A 14,548-nucleotide genomic window follows, 5' to 3' on the forward strand; every position below is an offset into this window, starting at 1 on the left:
TCAGAGACGTGAGGAGCTTCCAGGTCGGAGGAGGAGGAAGTTTTAAAACACTGATCTGTCATCATGCCTTCGGAAAGTTTACGCTGGAAAACTCTGGAGGCTTTACGGAACTCCAAGAAGGGAAAGATCTCGTTCGGCCCTCACAGCTGGGAGAGAAGCGAGGTGAGTTAGCATTCGGGCTAATTCAGATATTAGCTAATACTGATGGTCACGTTAGCCAGGCTGAGCAAACAGGCTACCCCTGCTTATTTAGCTGTATTTAACCAACTTCTTTTATCATAACAGAACAATCAGCTAAATGTACCGATACTGAAGCAGCTTGGTGGAAAACATTCATGTATATTATATACCACTGAATACAGTGTGAATTTAAAATGGATAATAGCAATTAATAGATACAAATGTACAGTTATTTAAAGAGATAAATGTCAGTAGAATTATATGTTAAGCAGCCTTCTAACATTACCAGATCAAACCGAATACAATTTAAAACACATACACTAAAATAATGACTATAAACCCAAACCCAGTTTAAAGAGATCTGATCTGTGTTCAAAGATTTCAACATTTACAGCTGGAGAAAGTTATTTAGGATCATTCCCATGTGAAGATTCAAAAAAGGCCAGTGTAAGATGTTTGATGTAATGAAACCATGTGCGATGAGTGGATGTGTGGTCATGCTCTCCCAATAGAAGTTAGTAATTTGAGACATTAAGACATGAACCTCACTTGTGTTATTACGTGTCTTTGTTCCTGCAGGATATTCTGGGCGGCTATAAAGACACGATCAGCTTGTCTTCACAAGCCGGCCTCATATTAGACCGTCTTGGCTCCTCACCCCTGCAGACGTCCAGCTTCCTGGACTCCAGCTCTGGACACTCCAGCCCCGGCCTGTCTGAGCAGACAACAGACTCCATCGTGTCCAGAGAATCAGTCTTTGACATCAACGCTCAGGCGCTACAGGTGGAGCGTGAGAAGGCATGTCTGTCAGTCACATCTGGACGCAATATAAATAAATGCCCCGACTTTAGTATATGTCTGAAAGCAGCTTAGACTTCACGGCAGCAGCAGCCTGTCTATAATATCTAACTCTGTAATTTCTTTGTGTTAATGTGCTGCAGACTCCCAGCGATGAGGCAAAGGATGAAGATCCAGAGAAAGACGACAGTGAGGTGTCCAGTCCTCTGCCTCCACCGGCCATTTCCCTGCTGTCGCCCAAAGCCATGGAGATCACCGGTCGCATTATCAAGATTGAGAAGGAATATAGAGAAAAGGCCCAGGTCAGGCACAGGGATTTTGTTTTGATTCTCCCACCTGCTGTATGTCCTGTTTCAGACTCAAACACGTTAGCAGTCTTTTTAGTCCAGTAAGTCATGATGTGGAGCTGCTGTTCATAGGATGTGGCTTTGTCTTGCACTCACACACGCTGCCAGCACAGCTGAATTTGGGGTTTGATGGAAGGTTGGCTGCAATCCTCCCTCTCCTTAGTCCTACTTTCACTCCTGTAATATGGATTTTATTTGGTTGCTGTGTGTTGGAAAGATGTAATAACCCTGATATGCAAGTGATTATTATCTTAAATCTGTCTCTCAGGTGGCGCTCAGACAGCGACAGGAGATGCAGGAGAAGTTTGTGGCGGAGTTGGTGAGTTCAGGGTCGGAGCAGCTGAAACGCTTCGAAGAGTTCATGGAGCTGAAGCAAAGACAGGAGTGCCAGAGCATAAGAGACATGATGGACAGAGAGTAAGAGCCACCAGCAAGGATGTGACAAGTCTCAATGTGTTTCACTCATTTCATTTCTGAAACATTGTGATCTAAACGGTTTGGTTGTTATTCTGTCTGCTCCCCAGAACCAAAGAGAGCATTGGGCGACAAGAGAAGCTGAAGGAAGAGCAAAGACACAGAATGAAGGTTTGATCATTAAATGAAAAGCAAATAGATGTTTGCCTTTTAAAGATCCAGTGTCCGAACCCTTTATTTATCAAGCATCTTGTGGTAGAAAACCATTTGTTCTGGTAAAACTGGCTCCATTTCTGTTAAGATTATGTTTCAAAAAGCTTAACATCATCAAGTTTCCCTAAATCTGTGTCTGCTGAGATACGTTTCCAGTTATTTTACAATTGATAGAATGCTTGAAGTTGTTGTCCTTGTCGTCCTCAGATCCTGAACCTACGACTGAGGGAGGCGGAGCAGCAGCGTGTGCGTGAGGCTGAGCTGGAGCGGCAGCGGCAGGTGGAGGGGATGGAGAGGCTGAGAAACCTTAACACCATCCAGGAGGAGATCCTGCAGCTGAACCAGCTGCTGGAGCCGTCCTCCCAGACCAAAAGTGACCTCCCTCCAGCCAGCCTTAGCTCGTACAGCACCCGAGGGAACCAGCTGTGCTCACAGGTGTCTGAAGTTGTGAGAAAGACGGCAGAGGTCAGTTTAAGTTCAGGTTCAGATCTTTGTTCCTTCTTCCACTGACAAGGAACAATCAATCGGAGATGATTGTGAACGTGTTGAATTATATAGGTTGCTTTTTGAATAAACGGCTGTAAAGGCTAAATTATATAATCTCTTAATCAGTGTTTCCTTTTCTTTTCTCTCTCCAGGGGGCGTTTCCCAGCATGGATGACATGACAGCTGCTGAACGTTCCCTCCACGAAATGAGGGCGCTGATTCGACTGCTGCAGGAGGAGGTGGCAAGAGTACAGGAACATAAGAAGGGGGAGGAGGAGGAGCTAAAGAAGCAGGCGGAGCTGCAGGTGCAGCAGGAGGCGCAGAAGAAGGCGGCACAGTTGGCCAAAGAGAAGGCTCGGAGGAAAGGTGAGAGGGAGCAGGAAGATTTACAACAGTGTTCGGTTCATACTATTTATTTAAGAAATGACGAGCTGCAGCATTAGGTGCTGTTAGTCCCTCACCCTCAGGGATCAACCCTGAAACAAATGATATAACAGTTCAATGTAAACCTGTTCCTACAGGGCTGCAGAACAGTGCTGAAGACAGCACTTTGAGATGGTACATGGACATTCGGGATTCAGCTGCTCAGTGCGCTCAGTCCTTCGACCAGCTCAACTGCACTAAAGACGTCCAGGTGGGTTCATCTTCTCTGATCAGTGTTTGGAATGTAAATTTCCCAGCAGCCTTTAGGACACTTGCCAGGTGAAACTGATTTTAGATGAATAACAACAACAGTCTTATCATACGAGACAAGAGTAGACGACAAACAGCAGGAGGATACAGACTGTATCAGTGAGCTGAGACTGACTCGCACTTGATTGAGCGTTTAACAAACTGTGGCTCAGCACCATGATCACCACTGACTCCAATGACATCATTTTCATACCTGGTTTCTTCCTTCTCTCTCACAGTTAAAGAAGCTAAAGCTGGAGCTTCAGAAAGCCGCCAACATCCCAATCAGTCAAATTTCCAGCAATTCAGGTTCTCAGCTCCGAGAAATCTTTGACAAGATCGATAACCTTCTGTCCGGGCGGTCAGTGGTGTCGGGGGGGAAGTCTGTCTCCACCTCCCAGCATCCACAGGGCCTGGACTTTGTCAGCTACAAACTGGCCGAGAAGTTTGTGGTGAGTCCGTCCAGTCGTCATGGAATCTCTAAAGTTCAAGACATGAGTTTGTGTTGGGGGTGATGCAACAACAAATGAACTACCATGACAACCAATCTTAAAATTCACCTTCGCAGGAGTTGAAAATTACACAATATTCACTATGATCACTTTTACGACTTGTTTTCACTCCACAATCCAAAGAATAACTTTAAATTCTCTGGACAGAAACAAGGAGAGGAGGAGGTGGCGTCTCACCACGAAGCAGCCTACCCCATCGCCGTGGTGGCCTCTGGCATCTGGGAGCTGCACCCGCGGGTGGGCGACCTCATCCTCGCTCACCTGCACAAGAAGTGTCCGTACGCAGTCCCACATTACCCTCCAATGAAGGACGGTACATCTGTGGAGGAATATCAGAAGTGAGAGACTCAGAAACATCCCTCCATTCCACTTAGTCACGTTTTCCCGCACAGATTTTAACGTCCGGTGTTTTGCTCTTCACTTCCTCAGGATTCTTGGTTACCGTGTGGACGACTCCGGGATTGAAGGTCAGGACAGTTTCCTGAAGAGGATGTCTGGGATGATCCGTCTGTACGCTGCCGTGATTCAGCTGCGGTGGCCCTACGGCTCCAAGCATGGGGTAAAGACATTCTTGACCTCTGTTGAGGTTCAAACCATCTGAAGATGTTATCTCTTTGCTCATTTGAATGGATTTTAACTGGTTATTTGTTGCGTTCCAGTCCGCTCCTCACGGTCTGAACCACGGCTGGCGTTGGTTGGCTCAGATGCTCAACATGGAGCCTCTGGCCGACATCACGGCAACGCTGCTGTTTGACTTCCTGGAGGTGAGTCTCCTTCACATCACTGCTGGTTCATGTGTGAAGATTCTTGTGTGAATTTTTTATTTACATTTAGCGTTTTTCATGTTTGTCTCTCTCAGGTTTGTGGAAATGCTTTAATGAAGCAATACCAGAGCCAGTTCTGGAAGCTCATCCTGATGCTCAAAGAAGAATACTTCCCCAGGTACACAACACGCTTAGCCTGACGTTGTCATACTCATAATTCTAGTCAGAATATGAGTCTGATACTGCTCCATTGGGCTGTTATTATGGGGCGTGTTTCAACAGAACAAGGAAAAAAAATGCCTCTTCGCTCAATTGGATAGACCTACAACCAATCAGAGCAACGTAGTATGTGACGTCACGTATGTCAAGCGACATTGTGAGTTATTTACTAAGTCATACAGTCAAGACTTTCTCTTACCATTTGTAAGTAGGGATGTCAAGATACCAAAAATTCAGTAGTCGGTGCCAATACCAGTAAAATAACACAATTCTCGATGCCAATTTCGATACCACAGTAAAAAGAAAAAACAACACAGCGTGTTTCCTCATTGATATCTTTATTACAAGATGAACAACTCTTGTGGCAGTTAAACGGAATCCGTTCAATGGTTACACTTGAAAATGTGCGCTGCTGTGCTCCTAAGCCCCGCTGAGAGCAGCAGCTAGCCGCTCCGGGTTCGGGTTCCCTTCCCGTGGACTGACGGTCCGAGTGCGGACATGAAGCCGAGCCGCGTAGTCTAGCTCCGGACTGCTTCCTCCAGCTGCTAACAGCCTAGATGTGCTGCGTTCAGGGCACCTCGGATATAACGACCTCCTGCCACATAGCGAACATGCAATAGTTTTATCGATGAAAGACTAATTCTTAATGATCAATTAATCGATCGTCGATTAATTATGCCCATCCCTACTTGCAGGATACATGCTCTCTTTCTCTCTCTCTCTACTTCTAACCAAGTATACTGCCTGGTCAGTTCCTGAAGAGGCGCAGCACCGATGCTAACAGCTGGCATCGGCGCTCACGGTGCTAACCCAAGCGCTCTTTGGTGACTTGGTTGATTACGTTACTGTCGATCATCTGTCCATCATCGTATAAAGCCCGCCCTGACAATTTGATTGGTCCGATAAGTTTCTGATCGGCCATAGTTTCTCCCCAACGGAGCAATGCCAGACCGAACTTCCCGATCTCAAATTTTGTGGGCGGGGCTATGTTCGTTATCAGCAGCTGTCAACAAAGGTTTGAACCTTTTTTCTGAAATGTGTCTCAAGGATCGAGGCAGCGACCAGCACTGGACAGATGGGCTCAGTCATTAGACTCAAGCAGTTTCTAGAGGTAAGATACTCACCGCTCATGTCAGACAAAAGAACGATGGGTCTGAATGCTTCTTCTGGAATGAGACGTTCGTTAGAGGCTTAGTTGACTTGTGCAAACCTTTGAATCCCTCACACAGACATCGCTGCAAAGAGGAGAGATCAAACCTCCTCATGGTCAACTGAGCTCTGGTTTCTGGAGGTCGTGAGGACGAGGACAATCTATAAAAGCTTCTGCGTATCCGAGATGTTCGTCCACCAGACGTCTGAAGATTCAGTTCACTGGATATTTTTTTCTTTACCCTCTAGCATTTGTTTGTTTTTTTAGGGTGAAAATCAAGTGTCATGCAAATGTTTTCTGTTGCCACATGATTAACTGTAAATAAATTTTGCCTCATTTTAAAATATTTGCTTCCTTGTTCAAGGGAAACTTTTCACATCTGTAATTAGAAACCATCGTTGTTAATAGTAGCTGATAAGATGTATTTTGTATTTACAGAATACGACTTAAACACTGGCACTAATCATGTGTTGCTGCTAACCCTTTCACTTTAACCCAATCATAAATGTGGTAGAGTTGTTATCTGGTATGTAAATTAAACACACAGCCCCAGCTTTCCTTTTTTTTTATTGTACCTTTTTACAGCTATGCACACCGAGATGTTCTTAATAGTAAAATCCGACGTGAAGGGAAGACATTCAAACTGGCAGCTCACCACCGAGAAGCTCAGCTTATTGGTTCCTCACCACCAGACTGATCCCGTATCAGTTACAGACTAAATAAATCATCTGAAATAAAAACAGAGATGATCCGATCTCTTGGACGACCAAACTACTTTAGAGGAAAATCTGAATAACCAGTTCTAAAATTAAAATCCATAGCTTTAACTGACCATAACATTTCTAAACGTCGTCCTTTTAAAGGTTTCCTCCAAACGAGCTTCTCTTAATGTGGACAAACAGTGTATCTTTTCAACTCTGAGACTTTCAGAAGAGTTCGACAGCTTAGTATTTATGAGGAGAATCTCGAGAAAGGAAAATGGATTTGTGAGGCAGAGAGATCATGTTCTGTTTGATAAATATTACAACATCTCAAACTTTTACTGGCTTGAAAACGAGGGCCACCAGGACCAAATAGATTCCATCAGAAACCTGTCAAGGCCTGGAAACATGTAAAATAATTTCCCAGATGTGCACAGATGTCAGATTTTCTCTTCTTAAACATTTTGCAGGAAATTCACAGAGTTGCTTCATCAGAAATATGTTTATTTATTCCTTCACTTGTAATTTGACTTCATTGTGTTGGTCAAGTGAATTAAAATTGCAGAAAAGGAACTGAGTTTTCTGAATCTTGTTGCAGTTCCAACGTTCACCACTAGAGCTCAGTAAAAGTCACAGATGTCCTTAAATTAACTGGTTCTGCCAAAGAGCAGCTAAGTCACTTAAGGTTAAATTAAATATGTGATGACACAATTTTCTCAGGTGTGATGTCTTTATCTACTCGTTCTTACAAATCATCAGGTTTAAATTAGCCTGAGTCGAGCAGGAAATGGAAAATGGCGGCAGCGACTGCTCTCACACCGTGGAAGCAGGACGTGCTGCTTCCCGGTCGCTGGTCACTTTTCTTCCCGGAGGTTAAATGTTCGTTTTGATCATTTGAAAGAGGCTGGAAGCCGTCTCAGTGTCTCAGCTTCAGTTTCGACCTTCATGGTCGAGCGTTGCTCTCTCCATGCGTCTGTACCAGATTTTGACTTTGGTGTTCTCCATCATGTCGTCAAACGCCTGCAGGCCCTCCATCACTCGGAGGACGCCATACACCGCCTGCACACAGGAACGAGGGAAAACGTTAGAAGACACGATAACCGTCGACCATCAAGCGTGACTCCACCCACTGGTTTGTGAGCCGCCGTTTCAAAGCCTTCAGTTTGGCATATTGCGCCATCTTGTTTTTTATAAACCAGAAGTAACCATATTTAGAGGAGCGAGGGGGGTGGAGCCTGGACCAGTGCTTAGGCCACGACACAGTGCGCCTTACTGATTGGATGTTACTAGCTGTCAATCACAGGGAATCCCCGCCCCTAGACGTACAGTACTTTATATTTCTGACTCTAAATGGATCAAAGTTTACTAAATGACCATCAGTGTTGAAGATTTTAAAGTAGAGCGACAATAAACTCCTCAAGTTAATATTTACTGATGTTATAAATCAAGTGGGAACTTCTACAGAAACTCTCCCTCTGCTGGTCATTCCTGAGAATGTGGGTTTCAGGGACATTGGCTTCACTTTATTGGACGGTTCAGTACCAGTCAGACTTTACTGGTCCTGGAGTTTTACACATTCGTGGTGTACAAATACTCTCGAGCTGTTGTGCTGCCTCACCAGGTCGGCCAAGTTCGGATGATCTCCACCCATGAACTTCCTCTTCTTGCCGATGGCCGCCACCCAGTCGTTGACGGCCTTGTACAGATCCTGCCTGACGTCGTCCTGCAGGTTGTATCTGTTGGGTTGAGAAGTTTTTAATACTTGAAAGAATTCAGCTGAGAGAACGTGTTCCGATCCGAGATGTTTCTTCTGGTTTCACTCACCGACTCTTCAGCCTTTTGGAGATCAGGAACATGGCCGTAGCTCCGACATATTTGGCGAAGAAACCTTCAAAATTACCAAACTTGCCCTCGCGCACGATGTAGTCGAAGGCGGACAGGGCCTCCCCAGTGGTTCGGTACACGTTCGGAGAAATGAGGTGCACGAGCCAATCATCAGCCCACTGGCGCCACTTCATCTCCTCTCTGGAAACAGGAACAGAAGATGTTAAACCTTTTACAGACACGATCACTGCAGTGACGAGTTTACACGACCAGTCAATTTAAAGTTTCATTACTCACGTTAGGAAAAGATGGGAATGATAAACAGCTAACCCCTGTGTGAGTCGTGGACTTACTTCTGCATCCCCTTCTCGGGGTAAATGTCGGTGGAATCGGCTTCGCTCAGCATCAGCCAGTACTTGTTGAGGAACTCCGTCACCTCCTTCCCGCTGTCGTTCTTCGACTTCATCTCCGGGTAAAAGCCGAGGATTTCAGACATACTTTTCTCCCTTGACGACAAAACAAGGCCACACATAAAACAACCGTGTGTGTTTGACTCTGAAACAGTTTATTCAGGCAGATGGTTTGTTTTTATTTACCTGAGAAAGTAAAGACATTTGAGTTTTTTATTGATGAATTCATTGATTCGGTTAGAAAATGGTAGAAAATGCCTGTATCACAGAAAATATTTAGAATATTCCGCTTTAAAGATGACAAGAGCTTTGTCGATTATCAAAAATAACTTTCCTCGAGGAGAGGTTAATTTACTTCAAGGTGGTTTTACAATAAAATATCTACATTCTCCTCATTTAAATCATTATTAGGAGAGAACCAATATTTAAAATGAACTTACTGGTTGATTAAATACGTCCTGATGGCGCTAATGATGACGGTTGAGTCGTTCACTTGCTGCAACGAAAAGAGAAAACACGTTTGAAGGTTTCATTGAAAAAATGAATACGGTTGAGAAAAAGGGTTTTACTCCAGTTTACAGCTGCAACCAACAGGTCCACTGAGGGAGACACTTCTCTCACCACGTCCCCCTGCACCATCAGGATGGGCACCTTCCGGTAGGTGGACCACTTCAGCTCCTTCCTCATCACCGGGTTCACCTCCACGATCTCGTACGGCAGCCCGTAGAAGTCCAGGAACGCTCGCACCTTGCTGCAGAACGGACACGTCTTGTACTGGTACAGGGTCAAGTTCAGACGTCCCCCTGGAGGCTGGAAGCGGAAGCACAGTCCCACGTTACTCTCCCACGCTCATGTTGACATGTATGTAACATGTTTATGTGGACATGTATGTAACACGTTCATGTGGACAGACAAGCATGTAACACGTTCATGTGGACATGTATGTAACGCGTTCATGTGGACATGTATGTGACATGTTCATGTCTACATTTATGTAACATGTTCATTTGGACATGTATGTAACATGTTCCTGTCTACATTTATGTAACATGTTCCTGTTGACATGTATGTAACATGCTCATGTGGACATGCATGTAACATGTTCGTGTCTACATGTATGTAGCATGTTCCTGTCGACATGTATGTAACATGCTCATGTGGACATGTATGTAACATGTTCATGTCTACATGTATGTAACATGTTCATGTATGTAACAAGTTTGTGTGTACGAGGAGATTTGTTTTAGGTGGTCGGAATGAAAAGATTAGAAAAGGAATATGAGCATTAAAGTAGAAAAACAAAGTGAGACGGCTGAAACAGATCCTTATACAAATATATGATGCCCCCCCCCTACTCCCTCTCTCCCACTTTTCTTTCACCTCTCTCCCATGTCCCCCTTTCTCTCCTCCATGTCCCCTCTCTCTCCGCCACCTGTCCCACCTCTCTCCCATGTCCCCTCTCTCTCTTTTTTTCTCTATCTCTCCCAGCTCTCTCACATGTCCCCTCTCTCTCTCTCTCTCTCTCCCCTGTCCGAGCTCTCCCACCTCTCTCCCCCATGTCCCCTCTCTCTCCCTCCTGTCTCCCCTATGTCCCAGCTCTCTCCCCGCAGCTGACTCACCTTGGTGTCCTCCTGGGCCAGGTGCTGCTGGACAGACATCTTCACGGACTGATAGAGACCCAGACCTCCACCGAGCAGGAAGGCGCACCCCAGCGCCCTGCCTCCTGCTCCCCGCAGGGAGAGCAGCTTGGCCCGGACTCCGGACCCCCCGGACCCGAACGACCTCCGGGACCCATGCGAGCTCAGGTTCCCCACCAGAGAGGACACGGTGCCGGGCCTGCGGAGCCCCGGAGACTCCAGAAGGGACCAGCCGACCTTACCCAGAGTTCTGGCACACAGGGCAGCCATGTTGGGCTTACATAAAGTCCCACAATGCACCGGGATGAGTTATAAACAGGTCGCGTGTTCCCTGAGTTGAGTCTGTCAGGCGGGGTGCTGCTGCCAGGCGAATACATGAACATGTTATTTACTGATGATAACATATAAGATTAAAAAAAAAGGAATAGTAAAAAGAGGAATATAGGTAAAAGTTAAAAAAAAGAAAATATAATCACAAGGAAATACTAAAGAAATAGAAACAATATATACCCTATAAACTGAAAATATACAATGGGGGGGATTTGTGCCAGGATTTCTTTTTATTTGATGTTCTGATACATTTATTTTTTAGATATGATAGTGTTTATATTTATATATTTTTGTCAAATAAAATTAAATGTAATTTATATCCTTAGACGTGTTTTTCCCCAAACGTAAAAGTTATATCTTTACATTCATTTATTCATTTACAATTGAAGAGTGATATGTGTTTATTAACTTTTATATATGAATGTATATGTATACACAACATACATATATATATATATTTATATCTTAAAAATTGCCTCCAAGAATAAACTAAGGTGTAATTTTGTAATCCTTTTATGATTAAATTGACATTGATATTTTCATATTAGCGCCTGTCTCCCCTCTCTCCCCTGTTTTTCCTCTCTCCCACCTAGATATCTTTTAACCTTTCTTTAAGAATACAATAAAGTGTCTTTTTTTTCAATCCTTTTACCATCAAATTGATATTTATATTTTCATATTTGTTTCATTACAAATAAAAGAGAGTGACACGTAGATCTTAAATTTTTTTTTCATTTTATTTACTTATGTACAAACCTTTATATATACAGTCTATGGTACAAACACAGACTGTGGTGCGTTCAGGGCCTCTGTTGTCTTGCTGTACAGTCTATGGTTTTGCTACGTGTGGTGCGTTCAGGAGCATCGTTGTTCGGAGACGCTTGTTATTCTACCACCGCAGCAGCGGCGAGGAGGGCGGCGTCAGAGGCGTCAGAGAGCGGCGAAGCGGCAGAGGCGAAGCGGCAGAGGCGAAGCGGCAGAGGCGAAGCGGCAGAGGGGAAGCGGCAGAGGCGAAGCGGCAGAGGCGAAACGGCAGCGGCAGAGGCGGCAGCGGAGAGAGCGGTGAAGCTGCGAAGCGGCGCCTCCTCTCAGCATCATCCTCATCACCCAGGCTCCGGTGTGACGGTGGTCCATCAGACCTCATCACCCCCCCCCCGAACCACCCCCGGACTCAGCGCTCTTCACCGGGATGTCGTCGTGTACCTGCGGGCAGGATTCGCTCCGGGGAGCCGGGGCCAGAGGACGTGTCTCCGGGGCGGAGCGGCGATGGATGCGGGCAGGAGCGGACAAATAAACCGTGATCATCGCTGGGTGTAGCTGGGTGTAGCTAATAGCGCTAAGAGGCTAACGGGAGCTAGCCCTCCTCTCTCCTCCTCCTCCTCTCTCTCCTCCTCCGCCTGCCTCCTCCTCTCTGAGTCTTTTCTCCGTGATGAATGAGTAAACACTTTGTTATTTATCCTCCCGGGGACATGCTGGAGCCAGCGGGGACATTTGTCTCAAGGATAAATCACCGGGGCCGTGTGTGCTAGCCTCCCGGAGCTAAGACCCGTGAGGAGCCTCGGTGCCCCCCGTCCTTCTGTCTGTCCTCCCTCCCGTGAGTCCTCCTCCCTGCTCCGTGAAGAAGAAGAAGAAGAAGATGGTGTCAGAGGAGGAGTGTGTGTGATACACTCCATGAAGGTCATGATACTGAGAGAATGATCATGCTGGAAAAACAGGTAGGAGCCTCACACACCTGGGAACATCTGCATGTGTCGGTACAGATGTGTTAAGGTTCGATTCCCGCGGTGATCGTGCAGCTGATCGGTGTCTTTCTGCTGATGACCCCGATGCACTCGTGTCTGTCTCCGTCTCTGGCCTGTTTCCACTCAACCTCTCCTAACCATCAACACCAGCTGCTGTTTAATCCACAGGGAAGCTGCAGGAATCACAGAGCAGCGTTAATCCGTCACAATTAGCGATTTATAATTTGATTTATTAATCCAGTAAATATACATTGGTATACGCCTCTAATTGATTCCACAATAATCGTGGTTAAATTGTTAGATTGTGTTGAGACAATACTAGATTTCATTATACATTTATTTGACCAGATATCTAATTTAATATCAAACTTTTTCGGTTCGGCTAAAGAGAAGACTCATCTTCTTTATCCATGAACTATTTATTGACAATTATTTTTATCTAAAAATGTTTAATTTCTAAATTGATGTTTCCAATTTGCTTATTTTCTTCCACAAAGATTAAAAATCCAAAGAGGCTCAATTTACGGTATAAAACATAATAAGATTCTCTCGATAATTTACCTCAAATATGAGGATTTTGCTTTTTAGCTATGTTTATTATTGCTGTTGTTCGAACTTGCGATGAAAATGTGTAATTATAAGACTGAAAGATCTGTCAAAATATTGAAATCAAAGTGTATTTTCACAACACTGGTGTTTTCACACAGTGTACTATAGTGTATGGATCAGTAATATGAAATATCTGTGCTATATTAAACTATGAGGTACGAGGTCACGACTTACAGATATAAATTATGGCAAAGATGTTTTTATTTAATTTGACGATCAACAAAAAATCTGCAAATGTTTCGATCACTGAGAATTTCAGAAGAACAAATATTCACGGGATCCAGCTTATTAAACGTTTTATATTTGATGGAACATGAGACATTTAAAGACCACAGGTTTGGGCTTAATCATCAGTTAAAGATGCTCATGAAATAGTGCAGAAATTATTGATCTTTGATTGAAAGAAAATTAACAATCAGCTTCTACAGTCTAATAATCTACAGCTTTTCTCTATCCTGTGTTTGTGTTATTAAACATTTATTGACACAAAATAAGCAAATGGGCGTCAACACTTTGGCCTCTGGGAACTTGCAACGTTCCAATATTTGAAAGACTAATTAAGGATTAAGGAACATAATCGATAAAAAGACGGTTTTGTTTTATTTGCCAGATATAAACTCACTAATGTTCAGACTCAGTTTCTATTCTGCAGAACAGGAGCCCTTCAGGAAATATATATCAGTCAGAAGCGTTCATATCCTCCTCTGTCCAAGAACTGTGTGTGTGTGTGTGTGTGTGTGTGTGTGTGTGTGTGTGTGTGTGTGTGTGTGCGCGTGCGTGTGTGTGTGGAGGATATCACTTCCTCTTGTTTACTCCCCCCCGAGCAGCATCAATGACACAGTGTTGGGTTTGAGCGTTTTGAGATGCAAGTGGATGATTCTTGGTTGGTTGTGTGGTTTCCTTGGAAACGACTAAGTCAGCTCATCCATCAGTCGCACAACAGGAAATTGACTGTTTCTCTGTGTGATTATGAGTTGTTGTCATACAATTATTTTATGTGTCCATCAATTTTCGGCTGCATATCCACATTCAGGTCATCATCAATGCTCATTTAATGATATTAATTATTCTTTGCATCTGGGGAGATATGTGGTGTAAGTTAATATAAATTCAGAGTCTTGCTGATTAATTCTGGGCCTTATCAACCCTTCTGTGGTTGTGATGATATCTTTAAAGTTCATTCTGTGAAGTTAAATGCGGTGAATGTTGCAGAAATCAGGTAAACACCACGAATCGGTGTCAAAGGTCGGTGCTGAGATTTGTCTGTGACAAATGAATGAGAGCTGCTGCTTCAGGATGTGGAGACTCCCCACTGCCTGGGTTTAACACACACGCACACACACACACACACACGCACACGCACACACAGCGTTTCGCAGTTATCCTTAACAGCCTCATTAGGACCTGGCTTTGGTCCCTACGAGGTCTACTGGTCCTGATAAAATCTGTGTTTATACTGGAATAGGTCCTGAGGAGGTGGCAAAAACATGCACACACACACACACATGCACAGCCTGGATTTCCCTGTAAACAACCCTTT

At 44.5% G+C, this 14,548-nt stretch overlaps 3 protein-coding genes across 3 annotated transcripts in view; 2 read left to right on the plus strand and 1 right to left on the minus strand.

Moving 5' to 3' along the window:
- LOC133001887 (mRNA export factor GLE1-like) lies at nucleotides 1-6,969 on the plus strand. Its single transcript, XM_061071596.1, has 15 exons — nucleotides 1-162; nucleotides 760-978; nucleotides 1,122-1,280; nucleotides 1,594-1,742; nucleotides 1,850-1,910; nucleotides 2,160-2,417; nucleotides 2,591-2,804; nucleotides 2,960-3,072; nucleotides 3,350-3,562; nucleotides 3,770-3,960; nucleotides 4,052-4,181; nucleotides 4,282-4,386; nucleotides 4,482-4,564; nucleotides 5,653-5,716; nucleotides 5,835-6,969. The coding sequence occupies exons 1-15, from the start codon at nucleotides 64-66 to the stop codon at nucleotides 5,901-5,903; spliced, it is 2,127 nt and encodes a 708-aa protein (XP_060927579.1). The 5' UTR covers nucleotides 1-63; the 3' UTR covers nucleotides 5,904-6,969.
- Nucleotides 6,940-10,621, minus strand: ptgesl (prostaglandin E synthase 2-like; the record flags this gene model as incomplete). The annotated part of the gene is made up of 7 exons (XM_061071597.1): nucleotides 6,940-7,515; nucleotides 8,075-8,192; nucleotides 8,281-8,481; nucleotides 8,634-8,786; nucleotides 9,131-9,186; nucleotides 9,312-9,500; nucleotides 10,310-10,621. Coding segments are annotated over 7 exons (1,158 nt in total), but the record flags the coding sequence as incomplete, so codon positions are not given.
- Nucleotides 10,622-12,316: 1,695 nt separating this feature from the next.
- The window catches only part of LOC133002336 (ral guanine nucleotide dissociation stimulator-like), a 40,100-nt gene continuing 37,868 nt past the window's right edge, over nucleotides 12,317-14,548 (plus strand). The window contains exon 1 of the mRNA XM_061072130.1: nucleotides 12,317-12,372. Within this exon, the coding sequence (XP_060928113.1) occupies nucleotides 12,352-12,372 (21 nt within the window). The 5' untranslated portion in view covers nucleotides 12,317-12,351. The remainder of the gene's footprint in view (nucleotides 12,373-14,548) is intronic.

This window comes from Limanda limanda, chromosome 5 (genome assembly GCF_963576545.1).
Source record: "Limanda limanda chromosome 5, fLimLim1.1, whole genome shotgun sequence".
NCBI lineage: Eukaryota > Metazoa > Chordata > Actinopteri > Pleuronectiformes > Pleuronectidae > Limanda > Limanda limanda.